Source organism: Callithrix jacchus, chromosome 5 (genome assembly GCF_049354715.1).
Source record: "Callithrix jacchus isolate 240 chromosome 5, calJac240_pri, whole genome shotgun sequence".
NCBI lineage: Eukaryota > Metazoa > Chordata > Mammalia > Primates > Cebidae > Callithrix > Callithrix jacchus.
Genome location: NC_133506.1, coordinates 131290934 through 131310418, shown reverse-complemented (window position 1 = coordinate 131310418; position 19485 = coordinate 131290934). Strand labels below are relative to the sequence as shown.

Sequence of the window (19485 nt, the reverse complement as noted above, 5' to 3'; positions counted from 1 at the left end):
TGGGCAACAGAGCACTTTTGAATGAATTGGAAGGACTTATAAGCTGTCTCAGAACCAAAGACTTTTTAAACTCTTGTCTCATCACCCATGTGCATGCAGGCAGGGCCACGAAAGTTCTGTCTGAAAGTTCCCTTAGCTGACTGAGAAATCAAAATCAAAAGAAATGCAACTGTGTACTTGCTTTGGCCGCAGATATAGTAAAATGAGAATGAAACAGAGATTAGCATAACCCCTATGCAAGAAGAAACGCAAATTTGTGAAGGGATCAAAAAAAAAGGCCAGGCACGGTGGCTCAGTCCTTTGGGAGGCCAAGATGGGTGGGTCACCTGAGGTCAGGAGTTTGAGACCAGCCTGACCAACATGGAGAAAACCCGTCTCCACTAAAAATACAAAATAAGCTGGGTGTGGTGGTGAATGCCTGTTATCCCAGCTACTCGGGAGTCTGAGGCAGAAGAATTGCTTGAACCCAGGAGGCAGAGGTTGCAGTGAGCCAAGAAGGCACCATTGCACTCCAGCTTGAGCAACAAGAGTGAAACTGTCTCAAAAAAAAAAAAAAAAAAAAAGATGCAATCGTCTAAAAACTTCCAACCTAGGAATCTCATCAAATAACCAGGAAAGATTAACTACCAGAGAAAAGACTGAGTTGTCACCACATCCAAACAGGCTTTTCGTCTGTTCTCCTAAGGACAGCGAGATTATCTGGGAGACTTTATCTGCCTAGTAAAGACAACCTTTATTCACAGTGAAGTTCCGCACCTCACCTTCCTGAAATTTGTCACAATCTCTAGCTCCCAGAGCTCAGACGAACTTCGTCCCAGGTCATTGGGCTCATTCCTTTTCCCTAAAAATCATTTACTACCTCTCAATATTGCCGACCTGCCCTCATCTCCCTCTCCTCTATAAAGATGGTGCTCTTTAAGCTTCAGCCACCTAGCTCTTCTCTGAATCTCATATTCTGTATGGTAAATGCGCACACTGCCTGTCAATAAATTTTTATGCATTTTCTCCTGTTAATCTATTGCCAGTTTATTTCAGCAGACTCAAACTGTCTGAGGGGAAGGGAAAAATTCCCTTCACCTCTACAATCATCTCCTCACCTGCCCTTCCCTGTTCTTTGTGCCCGCCCCCTTCAGTCAGCTACACCTCTTGACTGGCAAATTTCTGTGTTCTCCCAGGCCCACTCAAAACAAAAAACTGCAACTCTTCCCTCACGTCTTCCTCTCTGCTTAGCAGCCAAGTCCTTCCCTTTCATTTCTATTCTTTTTCTGCCTGCTATTTTAGAACGAAGTGGCATAGTGGGGGGAAAATGTGGATTTTGGAACAAGACAGGCCTTAGTCCAAATCTTAGGTCTACTATATTTTGGTTTCCTTATGTAAATTACTAACCTCTCTAAGGTTTAGTTTCCAAGTCTGTAAAATGGAGATATTATCCACCCTGTGGAGGCGCTATGACTTAAGTATGCATCAAGTGGTAAATAGAGGGTCCTTTTGTTATTTTTCACCTCACATCAGATATCTCCTGTTCAGAAACCTTCAGAGGTTGCCCATCACTTGACTATGACACCTAAGCCATGCATTTTGCATTTTGGCCTTCTCTCTAATTACTCTTGCCCCCAATTTCTAGGCTCTGACTAATCAAAAACATTGGCTGATGGCTGAGAGTGGTGGCTCACACCTGTAATCTCAGCACTTTGGAAGGCTGATCACCTGAGGTCAGGAGTTTGAGACCAGCTTGGTCAACATGGCAAAACCTCACCTGTACTAAAAATACAAAAATTAGCCAAGTATGGTGGCAGGCACCTGTAATCTCAGCTACTTGGGAGGCTGAGGTGGGAGAATCTCTCTTTTTTTTTTAGAGACAGTCTCGCTATGTTGCCTAGGCTGGAGTGCAGTGGCTATTCACAGGTGCCATCCCACTACTGATCAGCATGGGAGTTTTGACCTGCTCCGTTTCCCACCTGGGCTGGTTCACCCCTCCTTAGGCAAACTCCCGCTCCCGGGAGATCACCATATTGATGCCGAACTTAGTGCGGACACTCGACTCGCATAGTGCACTACAGCCCAGAACTCCTGGGCTCAAGAGGGGAGAATCTCTTGAGTCCAGCAGTCGGAGGTTGCAGTGAGCCGAGATCATGCCACTGCATCTCTAGCCTGGGCAACAGTGCAAGACTCTGTCCCCCCCCCAAAAAAGAAATTGGCAGATTTTTTTCCCTCTTTTCTCTCTGCTGTCACTTTGCCATTCAAACCAAGTCCTTCTTGATTAGCTCAGCACTAAGTACTGGATCCCTCCTCAGCCATCCCTATGTGTAGTTCAGTGGCACTTGGGGTCAACTGCTTGTCTTACAGACTAGGAAACTAGATTACAAAGCACTGAAAGCAGAGGCTTTATCTGGTTGGTCATTTATCCTGCAAAGCCCCTTGCATACAGGTGATGCTCAATAAAAACTTGGTGAAAGAACATTTCAACATTTCATTTTCTGTGTTTCTTTCTTTCTTTTTTGAGACGGAGTTTCGCTCTTGTTACCCAGGCTGGAGTGTAATGGCACGATCTCGGCTCAAGGCAACCTCTGTCTCCTGGGTTCAGGCAATTCTCCTGCCTCAGCCTCCTGAGTAGCTGGGATTACAGGCATGCACCACCATGCCCAGCTAATTTTTTGTATTTTTAGTAGAGACAGGGTTTCACCATGTTGACCAGGATGGTCTCGATCTCTTGACCTCATGATCCACCCGCCTCGGCCTCCCAAAGTGCCGGGATTACAGGCTTGAGCCACCGTGCCCGGCTCATTTTCTGTGTTTCAATGGGCTTGTTTCCTCTGTACAATCAGATGCTTGGTTATTCTCATCTCAACGCTATTTTTTTGGCTTCCAGAAGACACATTAACACTAGGTGTGTTCTGTTCTATCCTTTAATTGGAAAGAGCTTTGATAACTGAAAAACAAGAATTATTTACCGAAGCCTCATCTTCTGCCACTCCCCCATACTCACCGGCCTCATACAGGAATTGAACTACTTAGCACTGCACAGCACACGACTTTCACGCCTCCGTTCCGCTGTACTTAGCCTCTGTACTTACGTGCCATTCCCTTTCCCTGAAATGCCCTTACTCTGGCTTCTCTGCCTGGCAAACTCCTACTCATCCCCCAAGACTCAGCTTAGACATCGCCGCATCACCTCTGTAAAGGCTCTTTTGCAATGGGCAGAGTAGCCATTCTTCTTCCATCTTTTTAGCTTTCTCAGCAAACTCCAAATAACAGTACTTATGGCATTATTTGTTTATTTTTCTCTGCTTCCCTAGACCGTAAATTCCTTAAGGACCAGGATTTCTGTTCTATATCCAGCACAGTGTTCAGCCTATATTAGGCACATAATTAAATAAATGAGTAAACAAACCCACCAATCATTCAACATTGCAGAGTTTGTACGGATTCTCAAATATTTCAAGACCTGGTCTTCTGTTTGGAGTGCTTCAGGCTGGAAACTCTCTTCCTCCCCCCAGCCCCCATCCATATCCAATTGCCTTGGTTTGGTAGAGGAGAAAAGAAAGTGATTAGACGGGGTAAGAATTTATTCCTTCAGGACTAAGCTGTTATTTACCCGCTCTGGTACCGAGAGGGTTACGGCGACCCAGGGGCGGAGCCGTGACGAGGCCACCTGCTGCGGGCGGTCTGGCGCATGCGCCCTGGGGCCTAGCTAGTCACTACCTGCCGGAGCCCGGCCCAGGAGGAGCGCTTGCGCTTTGGGCGTTTTCCGCCGGGGGAAGTCTCGCGGGGGCGGGGCGGGGCGGGGCCTCGTGGAGAAGTTCTCGCGGGACACCCACGGCGAGCGGAAGCGAGGCGGCTCTGCTGCTTCGGCGACCGGGCGGCGGCGGCGGCGGCGGCGGCGGCTGTGGCTGAGGCTGTGTCTGTGTCTGTTTCTGTGTCTGTGACCGTGACGGCGGCGGGAGCAAGCGCCGCCCTCGCGGAGCAGCCTCGGGGTCGGCGGCCGCTCTCAGCGTTGAGGTGGGTCAGGCCCGACGCGGAGCGGACTAGCTGCGCCACGGTGAGTGCGGGCGGCTGCGCTCGGCGCCGCTCCTGTGTCTCTTCCTCTCCGCTCTGCGACGGGAGTGGGCCCTGGGGGAACCGGGACCCCGGCCCTTGGGGTCGGGTCGGGGCGGCGAAGCTCGGGACGCGGAGTGGAATGCCCAAGGCTCTGGACTCTGCGTTTCCCCTTTTGGGGCGCTTCCTTCCTGGGGAACGTCCTCCTCCGGCTCTCGGCTGTCTGTGCAGTGTCCGGGAGCCCGGGGGTAGAAGTCGGGGCTCCCTCGTGAAGTCCCCTGCCTTCGTCGGAAGGGTTTGCACGAAAGGGGCCTGGGAAGCCCGGAAGGGCAAAACCCCGACTGAGTCAGTCCGCCCGATCCCGGCGGCGGGGGACTTGGTGTGGGCTGCAGCTGTGGTGATTGATGCGCCTCCGACCTGCATGACAACCACGTCACCATCTCTTGGCGTCTTTGGGCTTAATTTTGTGCGGGAATCCACGGTGGGGTAGAACGTTCATCTCCCCGGGGGAGATGTCTTTATTCTGAGACTTAAAAAAAAATTATTTGAAAAATTAAGCAGCAGCAGGTTGGACTGCACCGAGGAAACATTGCGGCGAGAGCGGGCGCTGGTAATTTTCATTTGCAGCGCGCCCTCTCTGTGATTGTAAACCACATATGAGTTATGGCTTGTTTGGAAAGTTTTTCAAGCCTGGCTTCAAAGGCTATGAAAGTGCAGTTTGCAGAGGACTGAAGTGCATTTGAGGTGTGTCTCTTCTTGATGCTGTTGACTTTCAGAAATGTCAGACACATGAGAGAAATCAGCATTAGTCCCTGGCTTTCTTAACCCCTCTTTCACTCAGTACTTCTCCAGTTATTTCCTTACCTCTCTATCTACTTCTGTCCATTCCACTAGGGACAAGAAGTGCTTGTGTAATGCAAGTCATTTGCCCCTTCCTTCCCCCACCCCCCTCTTTTTTTTTTCTAATCTACTTCCCCTTCCTCCTTGGTAGTCCCCACTCTGGCGTAATTTTTCGAGGTTTCTTCCCTTTCGCACTGTTAGTTTTCTCTGATTTCAAGATTCCGTCCTTTTTCTCGGGAAGAGATCCTCTTTCCTGCTTTGGTGCCTTTACTTTTGCGCTTTCCCCTGCGTTCGCTAGTCAGCCAGAAGGGTTGCTAGAGAGCCATTGGAGGCTGAGGTTCCCCCGCTGAGAAGGGGGTGGGGGGCTCAAAAGATTGAATTCAGCCGGGTGCGGTGGCTCCCGCCTGTAATCCCAGCACTTTGTCAAGAGATCCAGACCATCCTGGCCAACATGGTGAAATCCCGCCTGTACTAAAAATAAAAAAATTACCTGGGTGTGGTGGCGCGCGCCTGTAGTCCCAGCTACTCGAGGCTGAGGCAGAAAAATCGCTTCAACCCGGGAGACGGAGATTGCAGTGAGCTCAGATCGCACCACTGCACTTCAGCCTGGCGACAGAGCGAGACTCCGTCTCAAAAAAAAGATTGAATTAATCCCTAAGAATTCAGTCCTGCCACTAGGTTACAAGTGTGGTTTGTTTGTTGTTTTGTGTTTTAGTTTTTTAAGATTATGCTTTTGTACCTATTTATGCTTTCTTCCAGTATGTCTTTATAATAGTAAGGAATATTGGGTCAGCTCAGGGCTTATGTGACTTTTTGACTTTTAGTGGGGGGTGTTAATGTTAAAAAGTGAAGGTCAACTATAAGTCTATATTAGGTTAAAATAGTCTGAAAAATGTAAGAGGCTAGAACTGATTTAGACCATCGAATTAGTTGAAGCCTGCGCGTTGTAGTAGTACTAATTTATTCTTTGTTAGGCTTTTAGTTAAAAATCAGGGATCTTTTTTCTGCATCTATTATAACTGGCCTTCGTTGTTGTTTTTGACAAAGAAATCTCTATTTGCTCCTTCCCAAGTTCAAAATGTTCCCAATCTCAAGATTTAAAAGAGTTAATTCTTATGATCAGCTATCTCCTAGTATGTATGTATGTATGTATGTATTTATTTATTTATCTATCTGAGACGAGTCTCACTCTTGCACAGGCTGGAGTGAGTGGTGCTGAGGATCTCGGTTCACTGCAGCCTCCACCTCCTGGGTTCAAGCACTCTTGTGCCTCACCTTCCCAAGTAGCTAGGATTACAGGCTCTCACCACCACACCTGGCTAATTTTTGTATTTGGTGGAGACGGGGTTTCACCATGTTGGCCGCGCTGGTCTCGAACTCCTAACCTCAAGTGATCTGCCTGCCTCAGCCTCCCTAAGTACTGAAATTACAGGTGTGAGCTCCTGTGCGGAGCCTAAACTCAGACATTTAAATGTTTGAGGCACTTAACTTGTCAGCAAGTTATTCCGATTTGAGAGGTTTGCTGGGTTTTAAGTACTACCAGTTGCTGGTACTTAGAGATTCTTTTCAGTAATTCCTGTTATGTTGCATATTGTGCATTGGAGTTCTAATTGTTGCATAGAACAGAAGAGCAAAGGATTTTGGAGAAAGGAAGTAATACAGAATAGAGTCACCATGCTCTCCTGAGAGAAATTAATTCTTAACTGCTTAATTCAGAGGAAGTCTCCGCCATTACCAAGTGGCTTTTGAGAGTGTATTTTTGTGTGTGTGTCAAAGTTGCCTTTTTCCCAGTTGTGCCAAGTGAATATACGTTATTTTCATTTCATGCAAGGACGTTGTAGTGCATTATCTGGAATGCAAATTTTAAAATCTGGTTAAGGCATCCTTATGGTACAGCAGTGATTGAAAATTCAGTATGCATAAAAATCACTGGGGGATCTTTTTAAAATTAGGTTCTGGTAGAACTCCAGGATGTTTCCCTTAGTGAATCAGTCTCTGAATGGAGGGATTTTGATACAGATGGTCTAAGGATCAAAACTGTTGTTAACAAATGCAGCCATAAATAATAAGACTGCTGTGTAGCTTTAAATTATTAAACTTAAAATTACATTTTTTGTGTATACACAAAGTCAGTATTTAGAATAGCCTAATGGAATAAGTGACTATAGGCATGATTCGTTTTTTGAGATGGAGTTTCTCGCTCTTGTAGTCCAGGCTGGAGTGCACTGGTGTGATCTCAGCTCACTGCAACTGACTCCTGGGTTCAAGCCATTCTCCTGTCTCAGGCTCCTGAGTAACTGGGATTACAGGCACCTGTCACCATGGCTGGCTAATTTTTTGTATTTTTAGTGGAGATGGGGTTTTGCCATGTTGGGCAGGCTGGTCTCAAACTTCTGACCTCAGGTGATCTGCTTGTCTTGAAGTGCTGGGATTATAGGCATGAGCCATTGCGCCTCTCCGATTTGTTTTTACATGTGAAAATTTTTTAGCATTCTTAGTACTGTGACGGGGAGTGAATTAACTGGAAGTTTATACTTAATAGGATCATTAATTGCCTACCAGAGAATTTTTCTGAGTCTGTAGACTCAGACTAGACTTTAGATTTTTTAACTCGTGAAGGCAACAGCACTCAGTAAAAACTGTACTTACACATACAACTGTTTTGTTTTTCACTCTTAGTACAATTGTAAATTATAGGAGAGATTTATCACTTGATTATAAAATGGTCTTTGTCTTAGGCGATTTTGCTCAACTGTAGGCTAATGTGTTTGGAGCACATTTAGGGTAAGGTAGGGTAGGCTGAGCTATGGTGTTTGGTAGGTTAGGTGTATTAAAATGCATTTTCACTGGGCAAGGTGCCTCACGCCCATAATCCCAGCACTTTGGGAGGCCGAGGCGGGTGGATCACGATGTCAAGAGATCGAGACCATCCTGGTCAACATGGTGAAACCCCGTCTCTACTAAAAATACAAAAAATTAGCTGGGCATGGTGGCGGGTGCCTGTAATCCCAGCTACTCAGGAGGCTGAGGCAGGAGAATTGCTTGAACCCAGGAGGCGGAGGTTACAGTGAGCCGAGATCGTGCCATTGCACTCCTGCCTGGGTAATGGGTGAAACTCCATCTCAAAAAAAAAAAAAAAAAAATTAGCTGGGCTTGGTGGTGTGTACCTGTAATCCCAGCTACTTGAAAGGCAGCGGTTGCAGTGAGCTGAGATCTTGCCATTGAACTCCAATTTAGGCAACAAGAGCAAAACTTCGTCTTTAGGATCACCAGATCAAGAGATCAAGACCATCCTGATCAACATGGTGAAACCCCGTCTCTACTAAAAATACAAAAAATTAGCTGGGCATGGTGGCGCGTGCCTGTAATCCCAGTTACTCAGGAGGCTGAGGCAGGAGAATTGCCTGAACCCAGGAGGCGGAGGTTGTGGTGAGCCGATATCGCGCCATTGCACTCCAGCCTGGGTAACAAGAGCGAAACTCGTCTCAAAAAAAAAAAAAAAATACATTTTTGATTTAACGATATTTTCACCTTATGATTGCTTCTTCAAGATACCTGCCTATGCAGATGGAAGCTCCAGATTTACTCTTAGAACATGTAGGCTAGTATTTGAAAAGAGAGTGAAAATGCTAGTTAAGATCTCTGGCTTATACTAGATTATAATTAAAAAAATCGTCACAGCCCACACTATAGCAGATAATTAGCTCAGTCTTTTGGAGACAGCCAGAGACTTCTACCAAGCAGTTTCTCTTTTTAATTCTCAAAATGACTTTATAAGGTAGTTGGTGTTATCATTCCCATTTTCCAGTTGAGGGATACTAGGGATTACAGAATGTAAGTTATTTCTCCTTGTTAGTAAGTGGAAAAGTGACATTTGAATCCGGGTCTAACTCCAGGAAGACAGTAAGCTTTTTGGTTTGTGTTCTGACTACAAAAGTAATACGTGTCTGCTGTAAAAATAATGAAAATACAATTGAGGTGTATCATGCAGAAAGTAAAAGTGTTCTGTGATCTTGCTAGCAGAGATAACCATTGTTAGCTTTTTTTTGGAACTAGGAAAAAATAATTTTTATTATTTAAAACTTAATTTATTGGCTGGGCACAGTGGCTCACGCCTGTAATCCCAGCACTTTGGGAGGCCGAGGCGGGCAGATCATGAGGTCAAGAGATAGAGACCATCCTGGACAACATGGTGAAACCCTGTCTTTACTAAAAATACAAAAAAATTAGCTGGGTGTGGTGGCGCATGCCTATAGTCCCAGCTACTCACTCCGGAGGCTGAGGCAGAATTGCTTGAACCCGGGAGGCGGAGGTTGCAGTGAGCCAGGGTCGCGCCACTGCACTCCAGCCTGGCGCCCGGTTACGGAGTTAAACTCTGTCTCAAAAAAAAAAAACAAAAAACTTAATTTATCTTTTTCATGTTTAAAAAAATGGCTAAAGACCTGACTTTCAATGTCTTCTTTTTCTATATCTTTTATTGCTTCTGCCTCTGTTAATTCATGAACTCTGTTGTTTTCTTCTACAGAGAGTAACTCCTTGGCATGCACATTTTCATCTTCATTTTCACCAAATTCTTCAGGGTCTTTTAGTTCATCATTTCCATCTTGCTCATGTGCCTCTTGAGTCTCCAATTCACTGTCCTTGATAAAAGCATCATCTTCCACAGAAGCATCTCCACTCAGCTCATTTGCTGCTTCTTGTTTTTTACCTTTGCCTTTAATTGGTTTCTTGTTAGGAGTGTTAGTTGAAACAGTTAATTCAATATTATCTGGATCGCCTCCTTCCTCTTCAATAATAGCCTGCTTGAGTTGGGAGATGGGTGATGTCTCAGTTCCACTGCTTCAGCTCAGACTTCAGATCGATGACCCGCAAATCAGTGATCCTTTTTTTTTTTTTGAGACGGCGTTTTATTCTTGTCCCCCACGCTGTAGTGCAATGGTGTGATCTCGGCTCACTGCAACCTCCATCTCCCGGGTTCAAGGGATTCTTTTCCCTCAGCCTACCGGGTAGCTGGGACTATAGGTGGCCACCACCACGCCCAGCTAATTTTTTGTATTTTTAGTAGAGACAGGGTTTCACCGTGTTAGCCAGGATAGTCTCAATCTCCTGATCTCGCGATCCGCCCCCCTCAGCCTCCCAAAGTGCTGGGATTATGGGGTGATCTGTGATTTTTTTTTTTTTTTTTTTTTTGAGACGGAGTTTCGCTGTTGTTACCCAGGCTGGAGTGCAATGGCGCGAACTCGGCTCACTGCAACCTCCGCCTCCTGGGTTCAGGCAATTCTCCTGCCTCAGCCTCCTGAGTAGCTGGGATTACAGGCACACGCCAGCATGCCCAGCTAACTTTTTGTATTTTTAGTAGAGATGGGGGTTTCACCATGTTGACCAGGATGGTCTCGATCTCTTGACCTCGTGATCCACCTGCCTCGGCCTCCCAAAGTGCTGGGATTACAGGCTTGAGCCACCGCGCTTGGAGATCTGTGATCTTTTTACCTTCCTCCTGACCCGAGGCCGCCATCACAGGTAGCGGCAGCCATCTTAGAAGAGCAGCGAGCAGCCGAGGCGGTGAGTAGGTTAAGCTTTTTTTATTGAGATGGAGTTTTGCTCTTGTTGCCCAGGCTGGAGTGCAGTGGCGCAATCTCCGCTCACAGCAACCTCTGCCTTCCGTATGCAAGCGATTTGGGATTACAGACATGTGCCACCACGCCCGGATAAATTTTTGTATTTTTATTAGAGACGGGTTTCACCGTGTTAGTCGGTATAGTCTCGATCTCCTGACCTTGCCATCCGCCCGCCTCGGCCTCCCAAAGTGCTGAGATTACAGGCGTGAGCCACCATACCCAGCCAGATCAGTGATCTCTTTACCTTCCACCTGACCCGAGGTGGCCATCACACTGGTAGCGGCGGCTGCCATCAACCAGTAGCGGCGGCCATCTTAGAAGAGCAGCGCGCCGCTGAGGCAGTGAGTTGACTCAGCCTTTTTTTTTTTTTTTTTGAGATGGCGTTTCGCTCTTGTCCCCAGGCTGGAGTGCAATGGCGCGATCTTGGCTCACCGCAACCTCCGCCTCCCGGGTTCAAGTGATTCTCCTGTCTCAGCCTCCCGAGTAGCTGGAATTACAGGCATGCACAACCATGCCTGGCTAATTTTTTTGTATTTTTAGCAGAGACGGGGTTTCACCGTGTTAGCCAGGATAGTCTTGATCTCCTGACCTTGCGATCTACCCGCCTTGGCCTCGCAAAATGCTGGGATTACAGGCGTGAGCCACCGCGCTCGGCCGGATCGGTGATCTTTTTACCTTGCGCTTGTCCTGAGGTGGGCATCACACCGGTAGCGGAGGCCATCTTAGAAGAGCAGCGCGCTGCGGAGGGAGTGGGCTCAGCTTTTTTTTTTTTTTTCCCCTCTTTTTGAGATGGTGTTTGTTCACTCTCGTTGCCCACGCTGCAGTGCAGTGGCGTGATCTTAGCTCACCCCAACCTCTGCCTCCCGAGTTCAAGCGATTCTCCTGCCTCATCCTCCCAAGTAGTTGGGATTATAGGCATGCACCACCACGCCCAGCTAATTTTTTGTATTTTTAGTAGCGACAGGGTTTCACCGTGTTAGGGTGGTCTCGATCTTCTGACCTCGTGATCCGCCCGCCTTGGACTCTCAAAGTTCTGGGAATACAGGGGTGAGCCACCGCGCCCGGCCATATAGGTGATCTTTTTACCTTTTGCCTGACCCAAGGCGGCAGTCACACCGGTAGCAGCAGCCATTTTAGAAGAGCAGCGCACTGCCGAGGCAGCGGGTGGGCTCAGATTTTTTTTTTTTTTTTTTTTAAAGATGGGTTTCACCACTTTGGCCAGGCTGGTCTCAAACTCCTGACCTTAAGTGATAACGGCCTCCCAAAGTGCTGGGATTATAGGCGTGAACCACCGCACCTGGCTTCATTCCCCCACCCCCACCTCTCCACCCCCCACACGGAGTTAACTCTTGTTGCCCAGGCTGGAGTGCAGTGGTGTGATCTTGGCTCACCGCAACCACCGCCTTCTGGGTTCAAGCGATTCTCCTGCCTCAGCCTCTTAAGTAGCTGAGATTACAGGCATGCGCCACCACGCTGGCTAATTTTCTGTTTTTATTAGAGAGGGGTTTTCTCCATGTTGGTTAGCCTTTTTTCGGACTCCTGACCTCGCGTGATCCACCCACCTTGGACTCCCAAAGTGCTAGCATTACAGGCTTGAGCCACAGCGCCCGGCTGCTTTGCTGTTTTTTTTTTTTTTTTTTTAAAGCACATACTGATGTATTATTTTGCTGTAGAGAAATACAATAAACTGTAATTTTTCTGTTAAAAATTTGCGGCCGGGTGTGGTGGCTCAGGCCTATAATCCCAGCACTTTGGGAGGCCAAGGCAGGTGGATCACCTGAAGTCAGGATTTTGAGACCAGCCTGGCCAACATGGTGAAACCTCTTACTCTGCTTAAAATACAAAAATTAGCCAGGGTTGGTGGTGGGCACCTGTAATCCCAGCTACTTGGGAGGCTGAAGCAGGAAAATGGCTTGAACCTGGGAAGTGGAAGTTGCAGTGAGCAGAGATCACACCAGTGTATTCTAGCCTGGGATACGGAGCAGGCCTCCATCTCAAAAAAACAAAACAAAACAAAAATTTAATAACATATCCTGGTATTTATGTAGATACTCCATACACATGCTCATGGATATTGATCGGGGTGTGTGTGTAAATATGTTTTGCCTCATTGTTTCAGTGAGATAAATCTGGGAAGTGAAATTGCTTGGTCAAGAGTATGTATTGGTTGTGCGCAATGGCTCATGCCTGTAACCCCAGAACTTTGGGAGACCGAGGTGGGCGGATCATTTGAGGTCAGGAGTTGGAGACCAGACTGGCCAACATGGTGAAACCCCATCTCTATTTGAAAATACAAACATTAAAAACAACAAAAAATGAAAATACAAAAATTAGCTGGTGATGACCCGACTGTAATCCCACCTCCTTGGGAGGCTGAGGCAGGAGAATCACTTGAACCTGGGAGGCAGAGGTTGCAGTGAGCCAAGATCACACCATTGCACTCCAGCCTGGGCAACAAGAGCAAAATTCTGTCTCAAAAAAAAGAAAAGAAAAAAGAAAAACCAGAGCTTGTTTCAAAGCTTTGCCCAAAATTGTAGCTGTAAGTGTGAAGGGCCTGCTTTTAGAGATTGTGAAGATTCAACACTAAGTTATACTGGGCTGGTGTCATGTATTTTCTGTGAATTTTGGGAAGAAGAGAGTTAAATGGAAGAAAGAAAAAAATCTTACAAATACCTTTAGGATAGTTTTTTGGATACAGTTCATAGTGTTTGAAATAAATAAAGCTATGCTTAAAATTCACTGCTTGGGATGGGCTGGTAACAGTTTTGAGGTTATTCTTAGGCTTCAGTGTTTAGTACACTATACCCCATTTTCTTGGGAAGTGAACAGCAACATTTACTCAGTTAAAATCACTATACATTGTGTCTGCTTTCACATTTCTTCCTTTTAGTAATAGTGTTGTGTGTTAGATTTTTTCTTCTGCCTTTACTGAAACACACCTTTTTGAATTCCTTTAGTAAATACGCTCTTTTGTGCGGATAACCTAATAAACTTTTCTCTTAGAGTTTTCTGTTTTTTTACTCAGCACAGCCATGGAAGCAGGGATTTAATTTTCTGTCAAACTCTGCATCTCACAAAGCAATAGTTACTCGAAACACGATTTTTAAGAAGGTTATTCTTGCCGGGCACGGTGGCTCAAGCCTGTAATCCCAGCACTTTGGGAGGCCAAGGCGGGTGGATCGTGAGGTCAAGAGATCGAGACTATCCTGGTCAACATGGTGAAACCCCGTCTCTACTAAAAATACAAAAAATTAGCTGGGCATGGTGGCGTGTGCCTGTAATCCCAGCTACTCAGGAGGCTGAGGCGGGAGAATTGCTTGAACCCAGGAGGTGGAGGTTGCAGTGAGCCGAGATCGTGCCATTGCACTACAGGCTGGGTAACAAGAACAAAACTCCGTCCCCCCCCCAAAAAAATAAGGTTATTCTTTTTAAGCTTTCTCTCAGCAGATGAGCTGAGTAGCAGCAGGAAAGAAGGTGTTGAGAACTGTCTTGGTTTTTGTGCTATTGCTGTTAACAATGCAGCTGTCTTAAATCTGGAATGACATAGAAACTTATGGCTGGTCTTACTACATAGCACCTTGATAGTGACAGGGCTTTTGGGTTTCTATCCGATTTCTGTTTTTCAAAAATAAAACTCCTTATTATTTTTATATTATTTCAAATATTCTTTAGCTTCTATCACTAACACATAGTTTCAGCAATAGAGACCAGTTAAATAAATAGGCTGAGGAAAGTATCGATAGCATGTAGCAGAGAGTTTGGAGCATTCGTTAAAAGTAAAAATAGGGCTGGGCGGCCGGGCACAGTGGCTCACGCCTGTAATCCCAGCACTTAGGGAGGCCAAGGCAGGAGGATCACAAGGTCAAGAGATTGAGACCATCCTAACCAAAAGGGTGAAACTGTGTCTCTGGCGGGGGGGGGGAAACAGGGCTTGGCATGGTGGCTTACTCTCTCAGTTGTAATGCCAGCATTTTAGGAGGCTGAGGCAGGAGGACTGCGTGAGGCCAGGAGTTTGAGACCAGCCTTGGTCTTTTACAGATGAGAAAAGCTCCGTTTGCCCAGAATTGTAGCTGTTAGTGTGAGGGGCCTGCCTCTAGAGACCATGCAGATTCAACACTAACTGTACTGGACGGGGTCTCACATAATGAGACCCTTCTGTACAAAAAATACAAAAAGTAGCCAGGCATAGTGGCTCACGCTTGTAGTTCCAGCTACTTGGGAAGCTGAGGTATGAAGATTGCTTGAGCCAAGGAGGTCAAAGGTGCAGTAAGCCATGACCATGCCACCGTACTTGTGCCTGGGCAGCAGCGCAAGACCCTGTCAAAAAAAAAAGAGCGAGAGAAAAGAAAAAGTGTAAGTAGATACACAGGGGAATAAAAACAACACTAAGCAGTTGCTAATGCTGGGGAAAATTGAAGGACTGTACAAAAAAGTATGATTGGGCTGGGCACAGTGGCTCCTGCTTACAATCCCAGCACTTTGGGAGGCCAAGGAGGGCAAATCACTTGAGGCCAGGAGTTCAAGACCACCCTGGCCAACATGGTGAAACTCCATCTCTACTAAAAATATAAAAAGCAGCCAGTCATGTTGGCATGTGCCTGTAGTCCCAGCTACAGGCCGAGGTAGGAGGATCACTTGAACCTGGGAGGTGTAGGTTGCAATAAGCCAAGATCGCACCACTGCACTCCAGCCTGGGCAATAGAGACTCTATCTCAAAAAAGTAAAAGTATGATTGGTTGTAGTGCATTACTTAAATTATCATTGAATAGTATTTTATAATAATACCACTGATTAAACCAGAATATGTGATATTACTGGGATAAGGCAGGGGAAAACTGGCTGGTGGAGCAGCTACATCTTCACCTTTCAGGCAATAGATAATGGCTGGAATAAACTAAGAAAGCAGTGAAAGCACAAACTTTAGAAATACTCTATCAGGGCTGGGCGGGCGCGGTGGCTCATGGCTATAATCCCATCACTTTGGGAGGCCGAGGCAGGTGGATCACGAGGTCAAGAGATTGAGACCATCCTGGTCAACAAGGTGAAACCCCATCTACTAAAAATACAAAAATTAGCTGGGCATGGTGGCGTGTGCCTGTAATCCCAGCTACTCGGGAGGCTGAGGCAGGAGAATTGCTTGAACCCAGGAGGCGGAGGTTGCGGTGAGCTGGGATCACGCCATTGCACTCTAGCCTGGGTAACAAGAGCGGAACTCCGTCTCAAAATAAAAAATAAAAATAAAAAAAGGCCGGGCACGGTGGATCACAAGGTCAAGAGATTGAGACCATCCTTGTCAACATGGTGAAACCCCATCTCTACTAAAAATACAAAAATTAGCTGGGCATGGTGGCGGGTGCCTGTAATCCCAGCTACTCAGGAGGCTGAGGCAGGAGAATTGCCTGAACCCAGGAGGCGGAGGTTGCAGTGAGCCGAGATCGTGCCATTGCACTCCAGCCTGGGTAACAAGAGCAAAACTCTGTCTCAAAAAAAAAAAAGAAATACTCTATCCGTTTTGTACATTGACCACAAAATTAAAAAAAAAAAGAAAAAAAAAGAAATGCTCTAGGTAAACACAAAGAGAAAGCAAAAAACAAAATTGAGAGTGATTGCCTATGGGTGTTGTTCGGGAGCATTTCTCATAAGCCTTTTAATACTCTGACTTTTAAAATTATGTATATGGATTAGTTTGATCAAAATAACTACACAGAGTGTAAGTGAAGGGCATTTAAGGATACACAAAAATACTCTCAGATCAACCTCTGTATTTTTTAATATTTGCTGGGACTCTTTCTTTACTTTCCCCTGTTATAGCCAGCACCACATGGAATATCTTGGGTACAGCCTGAAGGAATAAACATTGTTTGGTTTATTAGTTACCTGCAGCAGAATGTTTGGCTTTCAGAATTTGACTGAAGGACTCATTATCAGAGGATTTATTTTCTTTTTTATAGTACTTATCTTGGTCTAATCTTAATATTCCCCACTGGTTTGTTGCTTGGTCCATTTGCAGCTATGCTTGATTAGTGCCCCAATTGTTAACTTTAGAACAAAAGAATAATAATCACTTATGCCCCTCAAATGAGCTGCTAGGTTGTAATTATCTAAGAAAGGTGTCACTATAAATAACCTGTCCCAGTTCTGCTGTTTTCTGCTTTTGTTTAGCAAGTATGAAAACAGTGACCGAGCTAACCAGACGGGTATTTTATTTTTCTTTAGTTATTCAAAGATCTAGGTTGTGTCCTATATTCATGGCTGGAGACGCTTCGCTACACCAGTTATTGTACTGCTGCCAGTTCCTCATTGCCTGATACACTTTCTCAGGGTTCTCTCAGAATCTTTTTTACCTGCAAAATGCAGTTTACATCAGTTTTATATGCTCTTCTTGCTCTAAGAAGCTGTGCTCAGGGTGACTGAGAGAGACTTCAGTTTGACTTTCTTCGGGCAACATCTCCCTGCACTTTGTTTCCCAAAACAAGATACTTGGCAGCTCAGATTCTGAAAAACAGATTCCTTTCAAGTGTAGATTAGGACTTCAGCTCTGCTCCTTAGGCTAGTAAGAAATAATATGGAGCTGTTTCTGGAGTGCTGAGCCTTGGTCATTTATTTCAAGGCCTGGTGGGGACCCCAGAGTCTTGGGGGTCTCCAGGGGAAAGGGAGCCTTATGCAAGAGCGACGTTCCTACCATTTGCACCGGCACACTGCTCGGAGCTGTGGTCTTTCTCTCATTACCTGAGCTTGCCTGTCACATCGGGGAAGTGCTGGGGGAAAGCTGCTGGTGCTCCTAGCAGTAAATGGATTGAAAAAGCAGTTCCTACGTTTACTTTCTTCTGCTCTCCTGGGAGCAGACCATGGTTTAGTTTCGAGAAGAGTGCAGCAGCTCGAGACCAGAGTCTTGCTTTATTTACTTGCTTTTGACTGTGGAATATGGGAGCCAGCATTCTCAGAAGACCAGAAAGGATGGCAGAGGGAAGGGAGGGAGACAGGCCTGTTTAACCGAGGAGAAGACAGGTACCATCCCCAGGGTGAGGCCTTCCTTTCAGTGGACCGTATTTGGTGCTGGAGAAGAGCCTGTGAGGAGTGAAGGAGAAAAGGCGGAGACTGAACGGGACTCCAGCCGGTTCCTGCACGCAGCTCACACCCAGCGGGAAGGAAGAGGAAGTATGTTCAGGAATAGCTCAGGCAGCTGCGCCATTGGCCAGTAGGCCTGTCAGTCGCCTGGGGGCTGAGGCTGAAAAGAGGAAGAAGTGGAGGGGGCTGTTGCCTGGAAGGGAGGGAGGAGGGCTGAGCCAGGCCGAGTCAGGGGGCGTGGGGGCTGGGACCGCAGGCCAATTGGCAGGGCGGGGTTGCCTTCAATCCTGGTCACTTCTCTTAATCGTCCCCCTTCTGCTTCAGGGTGGCATTGTGTGTCCCAGAGTGCCGGAGAGAGTCCCAGAAGAGAGGCGACGCTAAGCCCAGAGTGCTGGGTTGCTTCAGCAGGGAAGACTCCCCCGTTTCAGGCTGCTGAGCACTGAGCAGCGCTCAGAATGGAAGCCATCGCCAAATATGACTTCAAAGCTACTGCAGACGACGAGCTGAGCTTCAAAAGGGGGGACATCCTCAAGGTAAGTGCTGATGCCGAGCACAATGCTGAGATCGCTCTCCTTATGCTCATCCACCTTCTTTCGCCCTGAATGTACACAAAGAAGCTTTGTTTTTCATTGTACACTTTTAACATTTACCATCATATTTGATCTGGAGAGCTTGAGATACATGCTGAGTAGGATACTAAATATGACTTAAGTGAGTTGGTGTGATGTGTGGTCTTTAACTACCTTTGTGTGAATACTTCAAGTATTTGTCTATTGATACTGGTAGTATTTCAAGTAAAGTCAAAGTTTAATGTGATTGTGGAAAGGAAGTATATGAGTAGATTGGTCTGCCCTGTTGAGTTTTATTAGCATTTTTTTAAAAAGACCTAGACTTAAAGTATTTATGTAAAAGCTTTCATTCAGTTAGTCTTATTTTACATAGCCAAAAGAGTTTGCATTCTGGATATGATTTTGGTAGGTTAGCGATTTTCCCAGTTTAGAGAGATTGTTAGAAGTACATACCAAAACTCATTAAAGAACCTCAGTGTATTTTTATTATTTGTGAAAAAAACAAATGGAGTTCTCAATAATAAGGTGCAACTTGCTATTGTACAAGTCAGATTTTGACTTTCTTAAGAGAAACTTGAGGAGCAGTTACCCTGTATTAAACTTTAATTGCACGAAAAGAAACCTGCTGACAGTTTAAAAATCAGCTTCTATACAGTGCACAGCTTATTTTGAGCCCCACTATTTATGTGAGGATTCGCTCTCCCCCAGCACATGTTAATTATGTTGTTTACCCAATTGACTGGAGCAGTTTGCCCTTTTGGATGTGTAATTTATTTTAATAAGGATGAGTGTTATCAAAGAGCATCTTAACTTTAAAAGAGGGAAGCCTGGAGTTTAATGTTTGTATGTTCCCTGTGTCTTAAGTTTTGACATTTTTCCTTCTGAGCCTTAGACTTTTTGTTGGAATTTGCCACTCATTTGTTTTCTACTCCTGAATGAAATTCTTAGCATTTTATAAAGAGAAAGAAAGTGAAGATGTAGAAACATGGTTCTTTTAAAAGGACTTGAGGTTTTTTTACTTTTAAGTTATGTGGACATACTGATAGTCACTATTTTGCCCTCATTGCCCAAGGTGTCATAGAGTTCTACTCTGAAGGTTAACTGCCCAGTAATTTCTTTTTTTTTTTTTTTTTTGCCCGGTAATTTCTTAATGTTAGAAATGTAGGTTGAGTCTCATAGAAGATGATGCTACAGAGCCCTTTAAAGAGAAGAAAACTTTGTGTCTGTGTATTCATTTTAAAGCTGGGTTTGTGACAGCACACTTTTCCCAGGTGTTCTCAAAGTCAACACTAAATTGTCAGAAAGCAGATGGAACCAGCTGTAGATTTCTGCTTTCTTGGACAGCTAGAAATCAG

At 45.7% G+C, this 19485-nt stretch overlaps 1 protein-coding gene across 1 annotated transcript in view; it reads left to right on the top strand.

Annotated features, from left to right (window-relative positions):
• Positions 1-3825: 3825 nt before the first annotated feature.
• The window catches only part of GRB2 (growth factor receptor bound protein 2), an 84815-nt gene continuing 69155 nt past the window's right edge, over positions 3826-19485 (top strand). Inside the window, exons 1-2 of the mRNA XM_002748733.6 lie at positions 3826-4039; positions 17886-18094. Of these exons, the coding sequence (XP_002748779.1) occupies positions 18017-18094 (78 nt within the window). The 5' untranslated portion in view covers positions 3826-4039; positions 17886-18016. The remainder of the gene's footprint in view (positions 4040-17885; positions 18095-19485) is intronic.